The sequence below is a fragment of the Oryzias latipes genome, chromosome 13 (genome assembly GCF_053564925.1).
Source record: "Oryzias latipes strain Hd-rR chromosome 13, Olatipes_Hd-rR_3.1".
In the NCBI taxonomy this organism is placed as follows: domain Eukaryota; kingdom Metazoa; phylum Chordata; class Actinopteri; order Beloniformes; family Adrianichthyidae; genus Oryzias; species Oryzias latipes.
In genome coordinates, this window is record NC_136249.1 from 21,368,619 (window position 1) to 21,393,314 (window position 24,696).

A 24,696-nucleotide genomic window follows, 5' to 3' on the forward strand; every position below is an offset into this window, starting at 1 on the left:
TTTTCTCTTTTTAAGTGGTACTACTTGCAAAATCAGTGACTGCCCAAAACCTTTATGCCACTGCACATTTTGTCTTTTCAAGTCACATTTGGTCCATTTGGTAATATGCATAACAAATTAGGTACTATCTTCAGAACCCACTGAATTCCTTTTGATGTTATGGGGCTGCTGTAACCAACCTAGCTGCTGTTGAATGGAGTACACCCTGAACAGAGTGCCAGTCTGTTGCAGGGCCCCACACTCACATGCACAGCTTAAAGATACCAATTAATCTATAAAGCATTTGTTTGGACTGTGGAATGAAGCCAGAGTGCCCAGAACTAAACCCTTGCATGCACAAATTGGAGCATGCAATTGCAGTTGCATTTGAACTAGGGCCTTCTTGCTGTGAGGCGAAGGCGCTAACCACTATGCCACCACGCAGCCCTGGCACAAAAACAGTTAAACTTGAATCACTTTCTAAAAGGGACGTTCCAGAAGGTTGGTATGGGCATATTTTTGAATTTGTACTACACAACTGTTGCATGTTATTTTTAATTTTGTTAAATAGATTATTTCAATCAAGACGAACACCTCGTTAATAAGCAAAATATGCCAAGACATAAACAGTTTGTAGGTTAGGTGATTTCAAGAAACGACACACAAGAAATGCTAGAATGCTCACCGAAACAGCAGTCATTGATTTGCACCTCTGCTGTCTGCTGAAGCAGCAGTAAAGTCACAATTGGGATGAAGATGTAGTGAGGCCACTGAAGCCAGGTGGTGAATACCCAAATGTACGTGTCTGACAAATCAGGTAATTTTTTTACCCAAATAACAGACGTTCTTTGACCTACTGAAACTCTTCAATCGTTCATGTGATCAGCGTGCATCAACTGATTTTGATGCGGAGAAAAGTGGCTATTCACATTGGGGGTGATTTTCACTTCGGTGACAAAATCCGCTGATTTATTGAGTAAGCATTTCACTACTGTAATGTGTCGCATATCAGCGCAAGGCTGCTTTTCTCCGCTTCAGGTAATACATTGATTGCATTAATGGGTGAAATGTTACGGTGATTAAACAAATGTGAACAATGGATCTAAAGCTCCAGTGATAAGGGTTAAATCATTTGCAAATTAGTCTTTGTTCAGACAAGCCAATACATGCTCCAGTGCTTCAAAAAACACAAGCTGACAAGGCTTTCAAGAATGTGTTAGATACAGAACTCTGTAGTTGCAGGGAAGTGTGTTCTGTTCCTCCTTGATAAAGTTTACTGACTGTGTAGAAGATCAAGTGAATTGCCTATAAAATGTTCCAAAACAAATAACATTGTAATCTATAGGCACAAGTATTACTTTTTACTGGGCGACAAAAAAATTAAATGTTCGATGGAGCCATTTCTCATAATCACGTTGATCAGAGTGTTGGTTGGCAGCTACACAGACGTTCATATGGTTTATAAACAAACATATGATGTGTTCAAAGATTTCTTTTAATCTTTGAATATTTAAAAATAATTTTAGCTAATACCTACTTCCTGAATTTGAGGAAAATAGAAAATTTATGTGGTTTGGCTGGCTCTGGTTATACTGGTTTATTAGAATCTGCAAACTTCTAATAAACAGGGCCTTTACCTTGTAAAGCAGGGGTTCTCAAAGTGCGGCCCAGGAGCCAATGGCGAGCCAACGCAAGATTTTTTGTGGCCCTCAATAAATCCTAATTGATGGTTATTAAACCAGCTGTACGTTGCTTGGAAAAATATATATTTTTTTATTTCTGGCGACATCTGCAGGAAAAAAGGTAATTACACTCTGTGTCAACGCTACAGTGTATTAATTTAACTACAAGCACGCAGACAACATTTTCGATGTCACTGCCTCTGCGAAGGGAAGGACTGTGAAGATAGCAGTAGAAAAGGAATCAGACTGGGATTAGGAGAGAGAGCCTACGACGGAGTTTTAGGGCCACGGTGAGGAAAAAAAATTCTGGCCAACGTGACGAGATTAAAGTCGTCACGTCGACTTTAACCAGAATTTTTTTTCCTCACCGTGGCCCTAAAACTCCGTCGTACTTTTTAGCTAGGAGAACAAATGCTTAATTTGTCGCACCTCGTGGGCTGAATAAAGATATGTGCCTTATTTTTGCAAGCAGGTAACTGCAATGCTCGAAGAAATCAATTTTAAATCGTGACTATGTTACAAATCATAAAAACTATGACAAATTTATCGGCGAGGAGCGCAACAATAAGCTTCAACAACTACAACGAGGCTATGCTGCACAGCAGATAATGTTTACAAAAAAGGCTAAATCCAGAGAAACTGTGAGAGAAGCTGTGAGAGAAGAAGTAGCTGACATTGTTTGTCCAGAGCAAAAGAACAAGTTTGAAGAAATAAGTTTGTCAAAGGACACAATTACTAGACGAGTAGAAGATCTGGGCAGCAACCTCCAGCCGCAACTGGGAAAACGTCTGGAGGGCCTGGTTAACTGTACAAATAACACTTGGTCATTAAAGTTATTAAAAACAACTTTTTCTGTTTATCCAATTTTCTCACAAAAATTGGCCGCCAGTCTAATGCCAAGTTCCTAATTTGGCCCTCCTCTACAAAAACTTTGAGAACCCCTGTTGTAAAGGTTAACTAAGCCACTCTTTAATCAGATTAACCTCCAATGAGAAAAACAGTAAGATTACTCTGGCTTTCATTAGGAGTCCATGCACGTAATGGGAATCAGGTTTTGCTACATATTTCTCTATAGCTTTGTCTGCGACCTAAAAAGAAAAAAATGGAAATGACTTGGCCCTTATATTTGAAACAAGAGCCCTGTTTCCTGTAAGAATTGAGGGGCTCCAAACCTTTTTCTGTCTGAGCCTAAGTTTCTGATCACACTAGTAATTGCTGTGGTCATAGAATCATTTTACTCCATTCCACTGAGGAGTTAGGCAAAACAATAAGAACAAAAAGCTGTCAGAGATGGCCAGTTCAAATCTGTGCAAATGAAGAGAAACCGGGCAGGACCGGAAAGGAGAAAAACTGGTTTTAAAGGATGACTGGTATGAAGGCAAGTCAACGTAAGCAAAGACGACACCACTGAGCACCCTGTTTTGGTTCTTTACAGTCGATAGCTTCATTGCTTAAAAGGTAATGTTAAATTCAGGAACATTTGAGAGCAGCAGCTAAAATAAAAGAGGAGCAGATTAAAAACACGGATAAAGCAGTAACTGTACGGGCCGGCCAGCTATGGGGAATGGTGGTAAGATTCTTTTGGCTCAGCTACTTTGACTTTCTTGTTCAGTGTGACAGGCATAAGCAAGAAATGGAAGTTTTTCTCTCAAACTTTTGACAGTGCTTCTATTTTTTTTTTTAAATGTACTCTTCTTCTTTTGAATCATTGTCTTTTCCCAGGTTCCTGATACGGTTTTAGAAACATGACATTCTATTTTGTTTTCTTTCTTTAGCTCTATTAGTTATTAGTGAAACTCTGAAATATGTTTCTCAAATATATTTGTTCTTCAAAAATGTTTGTAGGTTAAAAAATAAGAATGCCTGCTTTCTAAAAACAGTTAAATTAAAAGCAAGCTGTTGAGTTAAACTTGATTAGGCTTATTTTCCCAGATGGGTTCACCCTACCCTTCTAACACATCCAGCATCCTTTCAGGGTACACATATTTTTTGTGTGTAGACGGGTGGTACATAATGCTATGTCTAAGTTTATAAGTCTTAAGGGTAGCGTTTGACCTTGTTCTTTAAAAGCTTCTCTCACTACTGTATTTGTATGTTACAGGCAGCAGGGTGAACTCAACAGCTGTCGGGATAGCTGTGGGTTTTGGGATCCTGATCATTCTTTTCACCATTGGAATTGTGCAGTTCTGCTGCAAGTACAAATGCAAAAAGTTGAAAAAGTGCTGCAAGAAGAAAAAGAAGAAGCAGAGTGAGTCACAGAGGAACAAACTTAATATACACTATATATGTATAACTTAATATATAAATAACTTCTAATTTCTTAATCATCTTAATATTCACCGCTGTTTAAATTGAAACATTTGGAAATTCAGTCCAAATCTGACAAGAATAACTTCAGGAAAGTGGTTCTCCTAAAATTATGTTTTTTCTTCCTTTTTTTTTTAATAGAGATGGAGTTTAAAGACAAAATTCTCACGTAAGTCCATTTTCCCTTTTGAGTGCAGTTCTGCAGGTTTTATTTCCTCTTTTGAAGCTCTGTCAATGTTTTCCTGTAACCTTTGCTTGCTTTTACAGAACAGTTGGCATGAAAAAGTCAACTCCTCCTTTCTCGATCAGCGGCTCCATAAAATAACAGTGTTGTCTAGAAAGTCAACCCACGCCACATACATTGCTCTAGCTAAGCAATTGTTTCCAGAATATGTGTATTTAGGTGTTCTTGCTTTACTTCATTTTTATGTTTAAACTTAATAACTTTTAGTTTTTAACTTCTTGTTTTTGCAAGAAGTTCTGACACTAAACTAGAGACTTTATTTGCCAAAGCTGTTTTTTGGTTATGTATCCCAAACATACCCTTTCTTGAAACAGAAAAAAAAAACATTGATTACATTGCATCTGACTGTCTAAGTGTATAATTTTGTTTTGTTTTTAATTTAATCTTTTTTAAATTGATGATTAAACATGTGAACCAGAATTTCACTGAAGTTTCACTCCGTGTGGCAATGTGTCATGAGAAACTAACAACATGAAGTGGTATCGAGTGATACAAATGTGAAAGTGCACATACTCACACACACAAAAGCAGTTACATTTTCTTGCTTTGGAATTTTATTTTCATTATTTCATATAAAGCCAGGTTATCGCAACAGATCAGTCCCAGCCCGCGCAGTTTTCTTGTAAACTGCAGGTGACTTCTTTCCAAATTCAGGAAGGAACATCATCCTTTTGTTTTACTTTCTATCTTTGGTGTTACTTGAATGTCTCATTGTTTTCTCTTTCGGGAAAGTACATGTTTGTCTCGGTGTAGGTTTGTTTCTTTTAAGAACTATCTGTAACACTGATGCTTTCTGTGAGAAATTATCAAGGGGCATTTTTCCAAGCATTTCTGAGCATCTTTTGAGATGATTTTCTTGTTTGATCAGTAGTGGTTTTAGGCACGGGCTGTGCGGACAATTTCCTGGGGCGCAAATTTAAAGGGGGTGGCGGCTCAGTGCTTGGAAACAAAACCAAAAAATAAGAGAAATCTGCGCCACTATAGGTTTTCTATTATTTGTTATATCACAGAGTTTGGAACGACGTGCAACCTGCGAATTGGCGTCCCCTGCAGCTGCATGCGGTCTTGCCTGTGAGAAGGTCCCGCAAATGCAGTGAAGAAAATCAGTGGGAGGAGTGGACGGTCAAGGATGCTAAGTGAAACGGCGCACATAGCGAAGCCTCGATTGCGCAACACCTGGATCATCGCATGCCTTCAGATTTTTCAGCTTATGCTAAGAATGTTATTCTTTATTAACTAATGTAGACATTTTTATTACATCTCTTTCTTTTCCATATTAAATGTATTTTATGGAGAGCAAAATATTATCCGTTATTTAAGGTTTAACTTGATTTATTCTGGATTAATTTTCTTGTCTGTTTTTGTTTATATTTATGTTCAAAAAGTTAAGTTTTAAAGGTTTAAAAGTTTAGCTTAAGTGTGTTCAATGAATGTTTATCTTGTTTGGCCTGCAAACTAAAGCGTGTTTTGGATTTATGCTGCCTGTGCGACTGAGTTTGACACTGCTGTAATACGAGTTTACAAAATTCATTCATTTATTGTGTAAAATGGGCAAATAAAAATGGTGAACACAAAAGGATGTTGTCAATTTGTGTGTATGCGGGGAGGGGTTGTTGCTGGGGAGTAAGGTGGTGTAGAGCCACCACTGTGTTTGAAGGCTCATTTTTCAGGTTATTAAACATTTTTGTCTCCATGTTGATAACAGTATGAACAGCACCTATTGAAATTTACATTTTAGATCACGTTTTTTTATGAGTATTAAACTGTACTAGAATCGTAAATGTGCTTTAAAGGTTACTGCTACTTAAATGAAAATTTTCCATAGTCAAAAACAGTGAGATGTGCAGATGTGCACAGCCTCAAAAATGCAAATATATGTCATCTGTGCTAACTCATGCAGACTTTTTTTTTATCACAAAGCACAAGCTGGAGTTATACAGGCGAAGTAAAGTAAAAATATTTCTTAAACTCTTTTAATACAAATTTTGAGCACATATTTAACGCAAAGTGTAATTATACAATAAACCTTGGAGACTTTATTCCTTACTGGTTTAATGGTTCAAAGTTGCCTTAAAGTAAAAGCTAATATAAATCCACCCAACAAGTGATTTTAGACTCTTCTGAATACAATCAGTTAACTGCTGTGCCTGGATTTGTTGAAAACAATTTAAAATAAAATTTTTTATTCTATCTAAGCACAAATAACAAATAGCCAACTGCAATAGTCTACTGTGTCATCCATTGTGTTAAGATGTAATGGTGCTAAAACAGCATAAATTAGCTCCCTTATTGAAGTTCTTTCTTTATATAACATTTATATTAAGAAACTTGTGGTCTTGATTCTAAGTAGACATAAATATGTTGCAAACTGTGAATTTAAAGCCTCTGGACCTGATAATAATCTTTGTAGATCAGGTTCACTGAATGTCAAAAAAGATGGATAATAGAAATGGGAATTTCCATATTTTTGGATACATGTAGTAATGAAAAACAAAAAAACATTTTTAATGCTTATATATCACATCAAATAAACTTTATGTTAAACCATTTACATGTTGTAAATTTGTTTTTGAGTTGTTGAAATGTGGGACTTTTTGAAACTGGGTGGAAGTGTAAAAGTTTGACAGAGGAAGTGTTTGCTTCTCTGTTTAGAACTGAAACCATGGCCCTGGTTCCTGTACATAATCTGCATGTGGAGATCCCAATATATTTATGTCACACATAAAGTTTTGTTCCACTGTCTCTCAGGGTTTCCCTTGTGTTTTCTCCAGTCATGTTTTCAGGTCAAAGTTATGGTAACAGTTTACTCATCGGTTCTTTGCAGGTTGTCTAGTTAAATAAAATGTTAGAGGAAACTCCAAAGACACACCTTTTAACCATGTGTAACAAAAAAGGTGAGAAATGTAGTATGACACCAGTAGACCTTATGCAATGATTAAATATTTTTATCTTTAAATAAATATTTTCAACAGGGAAAAGACAAATACATTTCTAAACTTGAGTTATTTGAAATGAAAGTTTCTTGTTGAGTCAAGATAATCAAATAGAATTTAAGGCAAAATATGCTTTAGACATTATGACAAGAAATCTTGCTCATTATATACATTCTATTGGACAAACTGCCCTCTTCCTGTAAAACACGGACATTATGAACACCAAAGAGTGGGCAGTGTCATGGTGGGTGAGGGTGAAACTCTGAATTCTTCAGCAGTTTTGAGCTGTCAAACAGTTTCTCCTCAAAGCTCCCCACACGAGTTTCGCTTCCGGGGTATAACAGTAAGTCAGTTGTATGTAAGGCAAGCAAGGTGGCTTCAGCACGTATTCTGCCTTTATAAGCTCCAATGAATTTATAACAACATTGCAGGCAGCAGCTGCACAGCCGAACATCACTTCATCGACTTCCTTCCTGTGTTCAACAACAAGTTTTTTTCCTCTCAGTTGAATTTCCCCTCTTATTCCTCAGATATCTTCACATGCTCCGATGTTTGTGCTGGAGTTTTCTTCTGGCATGATGTCAAGCTGAATCAGCATCATTTGAAAAAAAAGTTCTCATACATTCCAATTCACGTCAGTCGTCTGTCATCTGCAAATCACACAGAGAGAGTGGCACGTTGTTCATGTTGAAGTCCTGTCCACAGCTCATTTGTGGCAGAGATGCTAACAGGGGAAAAGTGCTGTTCATGTGTAAGATTGTTGTCTCTCCATCATGTATGATGACAGTTTCCATTTGTGGCTCACTTGCATAACTAGAAAACACTAGTTTTCCATTGTAAGAATCCATCAAGTCACTTTGGTTGTCCAGTTGTCCATTTTGAGTGCTCAGAGTCCTGTGTTTAGATACCTCCCTTACAAAGTGGTTGAACTTAAGGCACCAGCTGCATTGACCGGCTCCTGAACAGATGCATGATTGTGGTCCAGCTCTGTATCCTGTCACCACCTCTGCCAAAATAGACTCTCTTGGTATCTCGCTAAACTTGTTCTCTTCATTGCACGTGGGGCTTTGTGAAACGGAGGGACGCTGGCTGAGGTAAGTGCCACCGGTAACAGTGTCAGTGAGATGTGCGCTGTCCGTACCATCAAGGTTTATTGAAGAGGGCTCAAGCTGGCTGTCCATTCCCAGCCCACTGTCTTCTCTATTTCTAACCAGATCTGCTGCAGTCCTCTCATCCTTCAGAGGATACTCTGTCTGACTGCTGGTAGAGTTCTCTGATTCCATCATGCTCCCACAGCCACTATCTTCCTGTCTTGATGGTGGACTCCCTCCACTGTCAGCAGCAGAGTTTGTCTCGATGCTGACCCAACTGTTCACACTGGTCCTTTTGTTGTCTTTTGCTTCCTCTGTTGCTGTCACAGGGAGATGAGCACCGTTTTCTTCTCTGTACCTCCACAGGAACCATCCTTTGTCTGTAACCACCTCTGTAGGTCCTTCTGGCAAAGACAGTGGAATCCAGCCACTTTTGGTGGATTTCTTATGTGGGAGGAGAAAAAAAAAGAATTACATGAGTTCAATGAATCAAGAAGAGAGATTTTTTTCCCCTTGTAAAACTTTTTGATTTTACTTTGTAAATCTGCAATGCTTCTAAGTGGTCAGTGAATCCATGTTCTCACCAGTGCAGCTGGAGTTTTTACAGTAGGTTTCACATAACAAAGGATAATGCCTCCTATAATGGCAACTGCCACCATTAAACCAAGACTGGATAACGATGAAACAGCAAGAATGAACCATTCTGAAAAAAAAAGAGCAAGAGCATTAAAATTTCACAGGTTGGTCCCCCTTGAAAGGTCTCCTTAACTGGTAAATTCAACATATCTTACATCTTAACAAAGAGTTAATAGTTAGAGAATTCTAGTGAAATGAATTATTAACATTAAAACAACATTTTTTATTGTTGTAAGGCAGTGCAAATAACATCAGAGCATATGTCTGACATGATACTTTGAAACATTTTATTGAAGAAATGCATTTATTTCTTAAAATCAATTGTTTGGTTTTGTAGATGGATCTAGTAACTTGTTTTATTTTTGGTGTTATTCTTGCCTTGTTCTGGAAGGTTCATGCATTGAGGCTCTGATGTGTTACTGTAGTAAAGAGCTCCATTGCCTTCAACCATAGCACGGACACAATATTTCCTGCCCCACTGCAGACCTGTGAAAATTTTATTTCTCTGATCCACCAATGCACTGTTTTTCAGGTAAGCTGTAGTAGTCTGTGGAAGAAGAAAAAAACAAGCTTACTCCATGCAAATCTTTTTCTATTAAATGTCTAGGAATAACTAAAAATAATTTAATCAGTGTCTTATATTATTGTATTTGCAGGTACATTTTTTCTTCAAATTGCACATTGGAAACCTGTTTTTCCTACCTTATTTTGGGGCCCTATTTCATCCAAGTAGATAGTGAAGGTGACTCCATAAGGAAAAACCTTTTTCAGGATGGGTTTGTCCTGAATAACGACACTGAGGCTGCTGGAAGTAGCCAACACTGTAAAAGAGGGAGGCAGCAAAGCACCTAAAACCAGACGATGACACGAAGAGTGTTATTTACACCAATATCGTGTGCTTAAACCTCGCATTGGTGAAGTAACGAACTGGAAACTTACTTTTGTTTGGGTAAAATCTTTTTTTTGCTGTCCATATCGACTGATTATGTGGTGTGACCAGCCTCACTTTGACAACGTAGGCGCGTTCATATTTATCGATGAGATTAGTGATTTCACATTGAGTCTCCATAATTCTCGTGCAGTGAGAAACGTCTCTCCACTCGTTTCCATATCTGTAGACGGAATTGTCACTTGTTATCATGAGAAAATACAGAAGCTGTCTTTGGAAGTCATTCAAAATTTTAAAACAAACTAAAACATGCAAAGCTTACAATTTTTAAAGTGATTGTAAAAGTATGAAATGTAAACTAAACATGTCTAAAATAAATGCAGTTGCAAAAATGTGTAAATTAAACATACATTGCTATTTGCACGTTGTACCAGTAGTTTGAAGGGGGATTCACAGGATGTTCCCAAAGTACCGTTACTTCCCCATCACAAACGTTCACATCCAGTTTTTCAGGCTGAGGAACTTCATTTCCTGTAACCCCTTCAAAAAAACAATCAAACACACAAAATGTTTTTTTAAAATAATACAGTACATCACTTTTTTCAATTATTTTAGAAATCAATGGTAAATTGTAAAGTCAAACGTTTCTATAAAACTATTTTCTAAAGTAACTCTGACCAAAATCCTGGTGGACAGAAACTCGATCAAATGCAAATTGGGGTTGAATTTAGCACAGCCAAACTTAAATTCGAGATAGATTTTAGAGATTTTAGACTATAAGGAAACACTAAAAAAAATCTACTCAAATACCTTCTGTCTTATTTTTTGTCACTAACATGAAAATCTTTTCCAACTCTTTTCCCAGCTATCATAAGAGATCGTTCACACTTTACAGCTTTGAAAAATTAACCGACTAGTACAAATTTAAATACAAAACAAGATCCAAATAAACACATTAGCAAAAATACTTGAAATATTTACATTTGGACAATACCTGAAACAAGGCTTAGCAAAGAAATGAAGACAAACATTGGCGTTATGATTTTCTTCTCCATTGAAAGATGCTTGAAATAAGGTATTGTTTGATGGAATTCCATTCAGCGACAAGCAAGAAAGCCCTCTTGTTACAAAAGTTCAAGAAAACATCCTAACTGTCGAGCGACAGTATCAGCTAAGAACACAGCTGTTCACTTTCTGACGCTGTTAAATCTTTCCATGTGAAGAGTACTCCTACTAGAAAATGTTTGATCAAGTACTGTCCCCTCCCTCTTAGATGAGGCATTTCCTGCTGTGACACCATCTGTGATGCAATGGCTGGTTTCACTCGTCTCGCTCTCTCAACTAACTTATTGTTCGCCTTTCGCTGTTTTTCATTCATTTCCTCGCCTGTTTTTAGTTTCCCACCTAACTGATATGTGGGCCAAAAATATGGAAGTGGCACCTGTCAGGAATGTCCCTTGTGTAGTTTAGTGGTGGTAAAAAAAAAAGCAAGCCTTTGTTGCTTTGCAAAACAGTTTTTTTCTGTTTTACATCTTGGGTCACAGTATGGAAAGTACAGTATGCAATCAGTTACCAGTTGCCTTATTTTAACACAATATCGTTAGCTTAACTGTGTAATTACCTAAAGAGGTAATAAACTTAAAAAGCTTTTTATACAATTATGATAAATGGTGTATGAATATATAATGCTTTTCTACCTTGATTAAGGCCCAAACCGCTTAAGAGTCCCAGACCTAGGAGCAATGCTAGGCTAAGTGTCAACATTTTGATACAAGGTCGAGGAAGGAAGGAACTCAACTCGCGATCATGAGATGGAGGTTGACGTATTCCCATTGAGCAATTTTGGATACATTTGGTAGACATGTAGTCACACATGCAGGAAATGTAGATAAGAGATCATTGATGAGTTTTTAAAACAACCTCCCACACATGCAGTTTGCAGACCACACTGACAGTTTAACACATTTTCAGTTGTATATTTCTTTCTTTTTCTTCTTATTCCTTTCTTGAAAATCTTGATATTTCCATGTTATGTTGTTTATCTTTTGATCAAATATGTTGAATCTTTTGTGGTATTCTAAAATTTCCCCACGTATCATTTTGAAGGGAAATAATCCAGAGTTTTACAATCCCCTTATCATACATCTACCCAAGACATAGCATTTACTCTGTAAATATAATGACTTGGTTACTGCTGAGCAAATATCTATTTTTTTATTATTTAGAGCTTTATTTAGCTCAAGATTTTACCCAAGCTTTAAATTCTGTATTTATTATTTATTGCTATGCTGACCATTGAAGGAAAGTTTGATAGAAGTACCAGCCAGTTTTTCTTTAGATTTGGGGGGAAACTGCTACAGTCAAAAAGAGCAAATGCAGTTAAATGTTAATTTGTTTATTACCTGGGGTCTCTTTCTGTTTTTTTTTTCTTTGAAAACAGAATGTTTTTGCTTTTAACCGAATACTGCATATGGTAAAAACACAAGACGAAAAAAAAAGCCCTCAATTCTAAGAATTAGCTTTTCCTTTAATTGCAGCCAAATGTAACCCACTGCTATCTCACCTCTTCTTAACATGTGACTTTTTAAGTTCTGGTTCCTGGTATTTGCACTCATTGCAGAACAAGCCCCTACAGTTTTTTTTTATTTTTATTTTTTTTTTATTCTTTGGTTTCGGTCTTGAACATGGACAGAAGACTGCTGACTAAATGTGAAAACAAAGATCATCTGCTGCGGTTAAAACAAGGGACGTTTCTGAAAAGTGTCCTTTGACCACATGTTGAAAGAGCAAGATTTTGTCCAATATCACCCACTGCTGGTATCACAAGATTGCTGCAATGCAATCCTTTTTGTTTACTATTAATTCAATCAGTTATAATATGTCATTCATAAAAATAATCAAACTGAAAGTTTTTTATTTATTAATTGAAAGTTTTATTTACATGGGCATACCTAATTTTACATTTAATTCAAATAAAATGTTTAATGCAAACGTTTATAAAACAGGCTCTTTTATTTGTATAATAAGTGTATAATTATTCACTTGTATAATAAGTGAAAACAAATGAAAGCCAGATTTTTAAAATTGAATTGTTTTTTTCTTTAACAGTTCTTGTGCCTCAAAACGACACTATTGTAGTACGGCACCACACTTAACACCTGAAAAAAGACTAATTGTATTTCATTTTTATGTTGTTTTATGCTGCACCACTGCATCATAGAGAGAGAAAGCTTCCTCACACAGTCCAAAAACATGCTTCATAGGTCAACTGATGGGTCTACATTGTCCCTAGATGTGCTTGTGAGTGTCTATGAGTGTATAATTGTAGCGCTGCAACAGACTGACGACAAGCTGTCCAGAGTTTGCACCTCCTTCGCCAAACATTAGCTGGGTTAGACCCCGGCAGCCCTGTGACCCCTAAAGGGATAGAACGTGTTAAACAAATGATCATTTTTTGATCCCACTTGATCCCTTTTGGAAAGCATGAGCCTGTCACAGCTACTGTTGGGTAAGGGCTAGGTACACCCTGGGGAGTTTGCCAGTCTGTCACATGGCACATAATCACACATTCACAGTCACGCCTAGAGACAATTAAGAGTGACCAACTGACCTACATTACATGTTTTTGGATTGTGGAGTAGAGCTGGAGTTCCCAGAGAAAGTCCATGCATGTACAGGGAAAACGGGCAAACTCCACACAGAATTCAGCAGTAATTCAAACCAGGGCCTTCTTGCTGTGAGATGAGTGCTAACCACTGCACCCTTTACAAAAGCAAAATATTTTATTTAATAATCTCAAGTCAGGATAAAATTTATGTCAGGCCTGAGTTTTCCATACTTTTTCATTTTTCTGACTCCTATTTTACAACCGTCATGTAATTCTATTTCTAGTTATATACCTTTTTTGTATTTCAAACATACGTTTGGACAAAATTCAAATAAAAACACTGCAATAAATTGGGTTTTTTTCAGCTTTACTGGTTCCAGTTTTTTTCTCCAGGTTTATGTAATACACTGGGAAACTATATCCCAGTCACTCATCTAAAAAAAACACAAATTCAACTTGAGAAAAAGATGGATTTCTTCTACCCACTTTACTTTTAAATGAAATTTAAGGAAAACATTTTTTTTTCTTTTCATTCTTCATTCAACTGAATTAATTGTCGGCTCTTCTTTTGCACTTTGATGAACGGGTCCGGCTGGGGCTTGCACCTTCTACCCCCTGCACCCCCCTGCTCTCTGGTGTTGGCCGCTGGCCCTGCCTGGGGTGGCGGGTGTGGTTGCCCGGCAGGCGGTCTTCCTCCATCTGCTGTACTGTACGGGTGTTTGGGGGTCCCGGCTGCTGCTGCTGCTGCGCTGGGGGCCTTGGTGGGGGGGCGGCTGGGTTCTATCCCACTTTTTTACATTCCATCATCCACCCCAGAAGAAGATAAACACTCACTCGAGCACAGGTGCTATCTCACCTTTGCACAAACAGTTTGCGTGACTGAATGAAATGTTTCACGTGTGTCAATCTGAATGCATAAGTAGGCATATGTGAATTTTAGTGGTAGTATGTCCATGTAGACTTGTTTGTGTGTGAACATTTTTGGAGCCAACAGGTGTGTTTGTAACGTTTGAGTTTGTGGACAGGCCCCGTCCATTTTTGATTTTTCATGCATCTCAACCTGTCAGTTGTGATTATAAAGCTTCAGCAACTTGTTGCTTTATGACGCTTCATGATCTTACCCTTGCTACTATAATCACCCCTCTACCCCCACCCCCCGTTATCTGTCATCCCCCTCTCTTCTTTCCTCCATTTCTTTTCTGTCCGGACAAACAAAAAATATTTATATAGGTAATATGAATAAACTTTAGCTGAATTTACAAAAGGGGTTTATTTAAATATACATCTGGTGTATCATAAGATTCACAACCCCTGTTGTAAAAGTAAAATATGTCCAACACAAAAGGCTTTCAGCTCTCATCTGTTAGTTTAGCTGTTGGACAGGACAAGTTAGAAAAAAAATAAAATAAAAAATAAAAAGCCTTTAGGTTTTATGATTTCTGCCATCTTGAGTACTTAAATTATTTTTCTATCAGACACTGGTTTGTTTTTGTTAAACGTACCGACATGTTTCGGTGGAATACCTTCCGCCTTTGTCAGGGTCGTCATCAGGTGGTAGTGTGTGACGTCTTTAAAAACAGATGATTGACACTTCCATGAACAGGGATGAGGGGGCCTCCCTGCTCTCTCATACCTGGAGCAACATCCTCCAGAAATAAAAAAGGACATCAAGGGGCGGAGTCACTTGTCAAAGTTTGACAGGTGACTCCGCCTCAGTCACAATCATTCAATTCAATTCAATTTTATTTGTATAGCCCAAAATCACAACAACAGTCGTCTCGATAGGCTTCGAAGTAAGACATGAACTCAAAAGGATCATGAATACAAAGAGTTCAATAGGAAAATACTAAAATGAACTAACAAACTGACTAAGCTATACTGGCATCCCTGCCCATAGACCCCCTTTCGCGAAAAGGAAAAACTGGTAAAAAAAACGGATTCCGGAAAAAACGAAGAAACCTCAGGGGTGCCCCACATGAAGGCGGGATCCTCCCCCAGGACGGACAGACGATTTACCAGAACTCTTAGAGAAGAATTAACTTATCTAAATCTACAACTTCACATTTAAAGTTCATCAGACGAGCTTCATCCAGCCGTGGTTGGGGGAACAGTCAGGGGCTCGAGTCGAGCCGGAGACAGGAACCACAGCCAGGTGTAGAATAAAAATAAACAATCATCTGTTCTTAAAGACGTCATACACTACCACCTGATGATGACCCTGACGAAGGCAGAAGGTATTCCACTGAAACATGTCGGTACGTTTAACGAAAACAAACCAGTGTCTGATAGAAAAATAATGTAAGTACTCAGTATAATTTATAGACACAGCAAACTTTATTGAATCTTTCTGCCATCTTGACATAATTTAGAGCCATCATTCTTTTTAGGACTAATTTGTTTGTATTAAGTACAGTTTTAAATCCTTCTGTTAACCAAAGAGAAGGAGTAACAACATTTTTTTCCTTCTCAGTTTCGGATCACTTTTTTGTTTCAAACAGAGTTCACCTCTAATCTGGTTCATCTACACCCAACACAAAGTTTGTTGATCCTGATGGCTCTTCTTTTCCATCTCTTTTAAATTCTATTCCTGCCTGGCCCTTACCTACTGCTTCTCATGATTCATGAACATTGGAAATATTCCAAATGTACATTGTGACTGGAGGTGATTATTTTAAGGTTTGCTTAGTCATGTCACGGATACAGCATACCAAACAAAAACTGTGTTGGTGCTGGAACTGACTGCTGTTGACTGAATTTGGTTATTAACAGATCCCCTCTTTAGCCCTTTAAGCACACGTTTGCTTATGAGGACACATGCCAATTCAGGGAAAATGTAAAGTGCTTAGAAATTAAACGAGTAACAACAACAAAAAAAAGTCGTGCCACTTTATGTAGAAAGAAATTCTTTGGAGTGCTGACATTAGTAACAGTTTCCTGCAATGGCAAAACCGGTCTAACAGGTGGTGGAACTAGCGCGCTTGGCACGCCCTGTGATCTCAGCAATAAAGAACAATGTGAGGTTGAAGGCGGATGTCATTAGGAGGAGGAGAGAAAGCAGATCTTGTTTTAGTTTTATTTTAGGCGCTAAATTAAAACTCAGACAAGTACAACAGAGAGAAAAAGAAAGAAAAAGCATTGGACTCTGCCATGATCTGACTTACCTGTGACAGCAAAAAATTAGACCTTCAAAGGCTTCATCCACCTGCTCTCACCTGATCTTCTGCTTGCTGTACTTGTTCAAATGGCAAAGTATGGCACGGTAAGTTTTTGCTTGTATTTATTTTGTAAAATAAAAAACAAAACAAACCAGAGCTGCTCTCAAGGATAAATCTGTTTTTTTTTTTTTTACTTTCCTTGGATTCAGATCTACCCTGATTAGATTTCACCTGTTATTATAAGGTTTTATATGGGACAATAGTTGTGATTTTCCCTTTCCCGTTTTTAGTGTAGTGAGATCCTTGATACTTTGTTAGTTATAAACTTTTATAACTAAAAGTCTAAGCCAGCAAGTAGATTATTAGGTAATGTCAAGGGTCAATATTCCTGTCCAGTTTAAGATTAACTTTAGTTTTTGCATATATTTTCATTAGATGCTACTCTGCTGGATCTTTTGTTCAGTTTCAAACTAATGCTACAAATTATTCTTTGTAAAAATGTTATGTAGTTTATAAGAGAAAAAAAGCATGAAGAGATTACGATCTTTTTTTCCCACACGTCCCTTTCTGTTAATAAAAGTCAGCAATGAAGCTTTCAAGCCAGTGTGACCACATAGTTCAATAGCCTTTCGGAAGAGCTCTGGCTCAGTCGACCTAACATTCCCCGTTGTCATGTTTTTACAATCCTTTACAAAGTACTATTTGTTTGGTTTCGGTCTTGTTTAATCAGAGAAACAGTCTAGAAAGAAAAAAAAAACGTTTTGCAATATTTTTTTCAAGGAATTTAGTTCTTTACGGCTCCCTACCACACAACTGAAATTTGAGTACGGTACCTATTTGAAGCTGCAGATTATTATCAAGTGCATGTAATACACAACCTGACAGTGAACACCAGCATAGGACAATCTGATCTTTTTGTTGACGGGCAGTTATTTTAGTGTGAGTAATAGTCAGGAAATAAGGAAGAGACATTAAAGCTAAGCTTCTTTAACACTGTTGCCAGTAAACACCAATGATGTCTTTGTGAACTGAGCCTGAGCCAAATTAGTGTGGACTTTAAATCTAGCTGTGAAAAATACTATACATGCTAACTTTAGAAAAACAACAACAGGTTGTATTGCAGATTTTTAGTAGTAGTTGAGTTGCTATATTGTTATATGTATATATGTTATATAAATAGAAAAAGTAGTCCCCCCATGATTTTATTCATTTTTTTTGGTTTTGTTTTAGGAAACACCCCCTCCTCCTTATGATTCTATAAATAATCAGCCACCCCTTAACCCTTATGATGGGCTGAACCACCCACGCTACATTCCCCAGTACCCACCAATTGTGATTGGCCAACAAGTAATACAGGAGTCTATACGTGAGTAAAGCATTCATCTTAGATTTTGACAACATCGAACGCTGTTGTTGTCCATGTTACTAATTTTTCTTCATATTTAGCTCCCAAAAACAAGAAGAACACTTGTCAGAACAATCCACAGTGTTACAAGGCATGGGCTGCAGCTGCAGTGGTGCTCGTTCTGTTAGGAGCTGCAATCTGGCTTGGAGGTACAGTTTTGATTTAAAAGCCTGCAATGTACACTGTAATTTTGAACCTTCACATTAGCAATTCAACATGTTTAAGTTTAAGCTTTAAACCACACTTTTAAAAATACCAAAGTCTCATATTTAAACTTGTTTTTCCAAATACTTTTGAGGGTACTGGTATTAAGGAAGTCATTCCACAACTTTTAAGCATTCTGTACTAATTAAGGTGTGGTTTCTAAGTCAGATTCTACCAATAACTACTGCAATGATGTGCACTCTGAGGTCTTGTAAATCAGTAATTGATAGATTTTATTTTAAACAATGCAATTTCTTTCTTTTGTCTGTGTTGAACACAATCTTTTTATTTTATTGGTATTGCTATTTTTATTGGCATCTTACACCAAAGCAAGTCTTTTGGTCAGTTCTGAATTCATGAATAATTGAATAAGGAAAGTATTTAATTAATTCCCTCAATCTTTAAAGGATGAGGAAATCTTTAAACAACTTCTACTTTAAACATTAGAGGACATGATTAAACAAATTACTTCTCCATAAAAATCATAGAAACCTACCGGTATATAAATTTGGAGCTATTTAAACAGTTTTGTGTAACCTACTTTAAGATGAGCACACATTAGAGATTACTTGCTGGTACAACCAAAAAATCATTCACCTTCTAAAACAGGGGTGTCAAACTCCAGGCCTCGAGGGCCGACCTCCTGCTGGTTTTTCAGGTGTGTTTAGCCAATAAGGAGCTTCAATGGTAGGTTGGTTAAAAAATAGGAAGGACGCCAGCCCTTGAGGCCTGGAGCTTGACACCTGTGTTCTAAAATGTACTGCCTTAGAATTGTAAAGCCCCACATGACTCCCATATTACTTTTAACATACTTTATTTGTAATGACAGCTGACATATAAAATAACAGTGTAAATGCACTGCAAAGCATTTCAGACTCAGATGAGGGGAATACAGTTTAACTAACTATAATTTATGTTTGGTAAATTGAAAGCAAAAGAAAGCATAATTAGAGGACCTACCCACAGCTTTAATCAGTAAAGTCTATAAACAGATAATTAATTAAACAGTGGGAAAACTACTTTAGAAAAATCAAAAAATAGAAGAAACTAAAGGACAAACTTTAGGCCTGTGTGCCTCAAAAAGACTAAAACAACAATACTGTCTTAAAAAAGCTAATAACATTTAGCCCACAACAAACAGATATGGTCTCTTAGAAGAAATTGAACAAAACACACTTGTTCGGAAAACAAACTAAAAGTGTTTGTGTCTATTAACGCTGATAGTAGATATTGCTCAATATAAATGGTCAAAATTAAATTTAAAGTCTTAAAGTGATCAACCATAAGCTAGAAAACATGTGGTTTGCGATATTTTTTTCATCGGTTAAAGTCTTTTGGTCTGGTTGTCTTGAAAAATAAGATTTTGGGCGATTTTTCTGTTGTAAAACTTAATGTATTAAGGCCTTACTCTGCTTAGCTACAGCAAAAAGTAATAAATGGCAGTTATAATTTTTAACATGCACATTTATGTCAACTATATCACACTACTGAAATATCTCCATAACATCTACATAAAAACTTGTTACTCTGTATGTCTACTCTTTACCATTGTCACCTCCTTACCCACAGTTCATTATGGTACAAGGTCAGTAGAAAGTTCCAACCACGAAGATGACAAAATGAACCAGCTGAACAACCCATCTGTGTCAGTGAGTGACACCTGCCCCAACAATACTGTCCAGTGTGATGGCATAAGTGACTGTGAACTGGGCTCTGATGAAACGAAATGTGGTAAGTGTACACACACAGCTCCAGTTCTTCTCAGAATCATTACCATATAGGCCAAGTGCATAATTCCTAATTAACCCTTTGGCTATCCTATCTCCCCACCCTTATATTGACGTGTTCTCCCTACCATGACAAAGGTGGATAAAGGTGGAAAGATTTCATGTAATCCATGGACACCAGTAAAGATCACAAATCATTGAAGAAAAAAGGTTCAGCGCACTGTCTAGTGGGTCAAGATGACCCAACTCCCAATGTTAAAGTACCTAGGATAGCACAAGGGTTACGTAGCAAAGGTTTGAAAACAAAAAAGTCCTAACTTTTTTATTGTTACCGTATTTTCCGGACTATAAGTCGCTGCGGAGTATAAGTCGCACCAGCCCAAAATGCATTATAAAGTAGAAAAAAACACAGATAAGTCGCACTGGACTATAAGTCGCGTTTTGACGGGAAATTTATTTGACAAAATCTGAGACCAGGATATAATAACTTGCACAAACAGATATGACACAATCATAGCAGATTGTTTGTCTCATAATTTCACAGTAATTCTTTCTCATACTTATTTATTTATTGCTTTCATGAAGCATCATTGTCCAACTAATACTCTGTTTTCATCCTGTATTTGTAGAAAAAGTTGTCATTTTTATTGCATTTCTGAATCTATGAAATCATTGGAAAATAGAATATTATGTTCTTAGCCTTCAAGATCTTACTGTAAAAAAAGGTTTGCTGATTCTCTGAGTCACTTAACATACTCTTAACACTTAACATACCTCATACATCAAATTGACCCAGGAACATCATCTCTGTTCCTCACAAATGAACATAACAGGAGGTTTAACAATGTATTTATTTCAATTTATTTCTAATATAAGTCGCTGCGGAGTATAAGTCGCAACCCTTGCCAAACTATGAAAAAAAGGGCGACTTATAGTCTGGAAAATACGGTATTCACTTATATATTCTGATAACACAACAATCGCTTACAATTTGTATGAAACATCCGTCTCAATAAAAAAAGCAAGGAGAATTTACAGCACATTTTGAAATAAATGGAGTCAGAATCCAGAATCCATTTGAACAAATTTAATTTTCATAGGAGTTTATGAGGCCCTTATTTTCTTGTCTCACTGTTTGTCATTTCAGTCAAGTTTGGGGCAGACAACAGGCTGCTGGTCCAGACAGCACAAAATAGTGCCTTTTTACCAGTGTGTTACAGTGGCTGGAGCACGGACGATGCAGTTAAGGTCTGCAGACAGATCGGATTCTATGGGTAAATCACTGCTTTGCTCACAAAATCCAATTTCTTGTAAGCTTTTGTATTCTAAACCATTTGGCCAAACTCTGATTTTTGGCAACCTGTAAAAATGAGAAACCCTATCTGCCACCTGTAACAACTCTACAAAGACTATTCACTGGTCCAGTGTGTTTAGGGTCAAACAGATTTTTCTCAGTTTCTTAGGTGTCTCAGTTTGACATAGATTTTAAGGTCTGTTAAGCAAATATGTGACAACACATTGTGTGAGATTGTTTGTTCTCTAAAGATTCCCTCTTTCTGTTTCCAGGGACTCTGTCAGTGGGGAACTTTCTTCCCAGAATTCTGAAGTTTTAGAAGTGACCAGTAATTCAGCATCACGTATCCAGAGTCGGGTCAATGTTAGGTATACAACATTATGTGAAATCCATTCGTTATTTGTGCGCACATACTGTAAGTTATTTTTTTCTCTCCTCTTTTGTTCTACACAGTTCTTCCTGCCCAAACGCAAAAATTGTTTCCTTGAGTTGCATTGGTAAGAATCTTACAGTCGCTTGTCATATACAGACTTTTCTTTATACACTGGGCCTGTATCTCATTTGCATTCTTAATTTGAATTCACTACATTGGTTTTCATGATAATCACTGAACGGGCTGATAATGGTGTTTGAAGGATACCATGCATATTGGGTTTGCAAAATTAAAATGTCATCAAATCCTTTGGTATTTAAATCAACATGGTTCCTATGTCATTGCCATTTACTGAGACCAATTCAATCAACTGATGTTTGTTTTTAATGTTGTTTGATGTGGCACTCCTCATTCCCAGATTGTGGTAGGCAGCCTTCCACATCCAGGATTATTGGGGGCACCATAGCTAAGGCGGGACAGTGGCCATGGCAGTTATCACTGCACTACGGAAGATCCCATGTTTGTGGGGCGGTCCTGATCTCACGTGAGTTTGCCTTGACAGCAGCCCACTGCTTCCCAAGGTAAATGAAAAACTCTAATATCACAACCTTATACAACATTTTATTTCAAACTTTAGTACTATAGTTTTTTTATGTTAGCATTGTAAAAGTAAGAGGAACTTTACAAGAGTATTAACCTGCAAATCATGGTACAAAGTGTAAGTTTGTGACAGTTTTTGTCATAGGGAAAAAAACAGGACTGAGTAGTAAAGATACAATAATTTGTTCTTGTCGCTGTTGCAGCTCTATGGGTACCTCTCCAAGCAACTGGAAAGTGTACGGTGGAATTGTGTCTTTGAACCAGCTTCCTTCTCCCTACATGGTTAAGAAAATCATACTCAACAAAAATTACAACAGTAACACTAACGACCAAGACATAGCTCTAATCCAACTCGCATCACCAGTTACTCTCACTGGTAAGTCAATTATTATTATTTTTATCATTATTACACCTAGTAAAGGTCAAGGTGGAGAGAAACAAATAAAATACATTAATGGCAGGGAATTATTAAATTTGACAGACATTATTGTTAGAGTAAGACAATTTAAGAATATAAAATTTTCTGGAAGCTGCGTATAAACATGAAGAGTAGTTTTACCCGCAATAATAGAAGTCGTTTTATTATTATTTTATCATTTATTATGATATTTTGCCTTGCCCTTTAGCATGGAGACCTTCACTTGCCAAGAGAAAAAATCGCATGCAAAAAGCCCCTTAAGTAAATAAATTCTTACATTAAAGCATGCAAAAATGGTACAATAATAAATCAATAAGTATGATTGACAGCAAAAATATTTTTGTTCTCAATTTTTGTTCTTCATTTTTAAATAATAGTTATTTCATATATTTAAATATATTTTAAATAGTTTTAGAAATATGATGACAAACATTTTGTCAGCATGAATTCATATTTATTTACAAAAGATTTGCATCTTAAACAGCGATCATGGAATAAAGGAAAACACAATAAAATGGCTCATTCCTATATTTAAAATCTGTAAACACTTTTACTGTTGTTTGGTAAGCCCTGCTCAGGGAAACCAATGCAAAACTAAAGTGCGTTTACAAGAATATAACTGAATAATTTTGATCATCTCCAGATAACGTTCAACCGGCTTGCCTGCCACTTTCTGAGAATCCAACAATCAACTGCTGGACCACAGGGTTTGGCACCACTTCTGAAGGTTCAGGTAAATTCAAATGCAGACTATCGTTTTACACCTGAAAAATCTTTTTTTCTAAATTTCATTTTCTTTAAATAAAATAGAGATATTGTACCTCAAATCAGGAAGAAATGTGTGTCTCTTAATGTGTTGAGATAGTTTCTCAAATGACATTCATAAACGATTTATATACTTAAGGCCACATTGAAGTTAAAAGGAATAAAGCATTGCAAAGCTTTGCTGTTTCAACTTTGTTTTGGAATATTTTACAATTTAGAGACTTTTTTCAATCAATAATGTTATGACACTGTAACAAAATACAAAAAGTAGATTAATTTAGCCAGGAAATTGACGTTAAAAAACATCACAGAGGACGTATTTGTGACCAAATGTAATTTCTTTTTGCTCATGAAGCTACTGTTTCCACTAACCTAATGGAAGTGAAGGTGGACATCATCAGCAATAGTGTGTGTAACACTCGTGCAGTGTATGGACCAGGTGCAGTGACCAACAACATGATCTGTGCTGGAAATCTGAGTGGAGGCAAAGATTCTTGTCAGGTAAGCAGCTGCTTTCATCTGACATTTTAACATTAATTATTTCCTCCTTCTCTCCAACAAACAGAATTGTTACATTTTCCTCGCTTGGTGTCATTTTAATAATTTCCAGGGGGACAGTGGAGGTCCACTGGTATGTCAGGGACAGAGTCGCTGGCATGTGGTGGGCCTCACCAGCTGGGGGGCTGGCTGTGGTCGAGAAAACAAACCTGGTGTGTACACCAACGTCAACAGCTTCCTACCTTGGATCTATGGCGCAATGAAGGTAAATCTAGATACAAAAATGTTCATTCAGTTGGAAAAGATCTGGTTTTATGATGCAAGTTTGTTCCCACATTAACCTCCTTTGCCCTTTACTTTGCAGGAAGCGGCATCATAATGTCAGCTTGAGCCCTGCTGATGCTTAACTTTTTAACCACAGAGACATCTGCATTGATGTCGCGTGAGAACTGAAGAATGCTGTTGCAGTCAGGAAAACAGTGTTTTTTCTACAGAAAATTGACAATTTGAACAAGTTAAAGCGTAAATATGATTTATTTTATATCCAAAACACAATGGTGATTATTTGTATTCATTAAAAATGTGCACTTTACATCAAACTATTAATTGATGCTTTGCTGATTAAAAGTTGACTAACTTTGTTGAAGTAACACACAATCAACTGTGATCTTCTGAATCTGAATATTCTTGCGAATAAATAACTGATTTGGACTATTTCTCTGGGTTAATTCACTTTACTAATGACTTGATTATTTTATCCAATAAAAAAGTAACTACATATTTTATTTTCATTTTTTTGTGGACATTTTTTTCAACTTAAGGGCAAAACAAATTGCCATTTGTTTTACTCCTTTACTGTGAAAGGTTGATGTTTGTTTCTATTGGTCAT

At 36.9% G+C, this 24,696-nt stretch overlaps 3 protein-coding genes across 5 annotated transcripts; 2 read left to right on the forward strand and 1 right to left on the reverse strand.

Moving 5' to 3' along the window:
* The first annotated feature begins 3,015 nt into the window (after positions 1-3,015).
* LOC105355426 (uncharacterized) lies at positions 3,016-5,788 on the forward strand. 3 transcript variants are annotated; one of them, XM_011482561.3, is made up of 4 exons: positions 3,016-3,231; positions 3,763-3,909; positions 4,110-4,137; positions 4,236-5,788. In XM_011482561.3, the coding sequence occupies exons 1-4, from the start codon at positions 3,219-3,221 to the stop codon at positions 4,291-4,293; spliced, it is 246 nt and encodes an 81-aa protein (XP_011480863.1). In that variant the 5' UTR covers positions 3,016-3,218; the 3' UTR covers positions 4,294-5,788. The 3 variants fall into 3 exon arrangements, with proteins under 3 accessions (XP_011480863.1, XP_078785785.1, XP_011480862.1); XM_078929659.1 differs by having other exon boundaries at positions 3,038-3,231; positions 4,241-5,788; XM_011482560.3 differs by having other exon boundaries at positions 3,038-3,231; positions 5,223-5,788.
* A 1,348-nt stretch (positions 5,789-7,136) lies between these two features.
* On the reverse strand, positions 7,137-10,993 carry il10ra (interleukin 10 receptor, alpha). The gene is made up of 7 exons (XM_011482559.4): positions 10,756-10,993; positions 10,172-10,301; positions 9,812-9,984; positions 9,575-9,720; positions 9,251-9,419; positions 8,821-8,939; positions 7,137-8,680 (listed from the first exon to the last, which is right to left on the reverse strand). Exons 1-7 carry the CDS (start codon positions 10,856-10,858, stop codon positions 7,781-7,783), a joined length of 1,740 nt encoding a protein of 579 aa, XP_011480861.1. The 5' UTR covers positions 10,859-10,993; the 3' UTR covers positions 7,137-7,780.
* A 5,373-nt stretch (positions 10,994-16,366) lies between these two features.
* On the forward strand, positions 16,367-24,592 carry tmprss13a (transmembrane serine protease 13a). Its single transcript, XM_004075408.5, has 13 exons — positions 16,367-16,627; positions 17,754-17,889; positions 17,970-18,077; positions 19,702-19,863; positions 21,007-21,133; positions 21,426-21,521; positions 21,607-21,650; positions 21,945-22,107; positions 22,330-22,502; positions 23,188-23,277; positions 23,665-23,810; positions 23,920-24,072; positions 24,172-24,592. Exons 1-13 carry the CDS (start codon positions 16,610-16,612, stop codon positions 24,184-24,186), a joined length of 1,431 nt encoding a protein of 476 aa, XP_004075456.1. The 5' UTR covers positions 16,367-16,609; the 3' UTR covers positions 24,187-24,592.
* The last annotated feature ends 104 nt before the right edge of the window (positions 24,593-24,696 follow it).

Bases quoted from the DNA above. Each gene is read 5' to 3' on its own strand.
- LOC105355426 (XM_078929659.1), top strand. The intron at 3,910-4,109 runs GTGAGTCACAGA...TTTTTTTAATAG, and splicing joins GAAGAAAAAGAAGAAGCAGA to AGATGGAGTTTAAAGACAAA. The intron at 4,138-4,240 runs GTAAGTCCATTT...TTTACAGAACAG, and splicing joins TTTAAAGACAAAATTCTCAC to TTGGCATGAAAAAGTCAACT.
- il10ra (XM_011482559.4), bottom strand. From the start codon at position 10,858: ATGGAATTCCATCAAACAATACCTTATTTCAAGCATCTTTCAATGGAG. The intron at 9,721-9,811 runs GTAAGTTTCCAG...GTCTGGTTTTAG, and splicing joins AAGATTTTACCCAAACAAAA to GTGCTTTGCTGCCTCCCTCT. The intron at 8,940-9,250 runs GCAAGAATAACA...TTTTTTTTTCAG, and splicing joins CATGAACCTTCCAGAACAAG to AATGGTTCATTCTTGCTGTT.
- tmprss13a (XM_004075408.5), top strand. The intron at 19,864-21,006 runs GTAAGTGTACAC...TTGTCATTTCAG, and splicing joins CTCTGATGAAACGAAATGTG to TCAAGTTTGGGGCAGACAAC. The intron at 23,278-23,664 runs GTAAATTCAAAT...TTGCTCATGAAG, and splicing joins CACCACTTCTGAAGGTTCAG to CTACTGTTTCCACTAACCTA.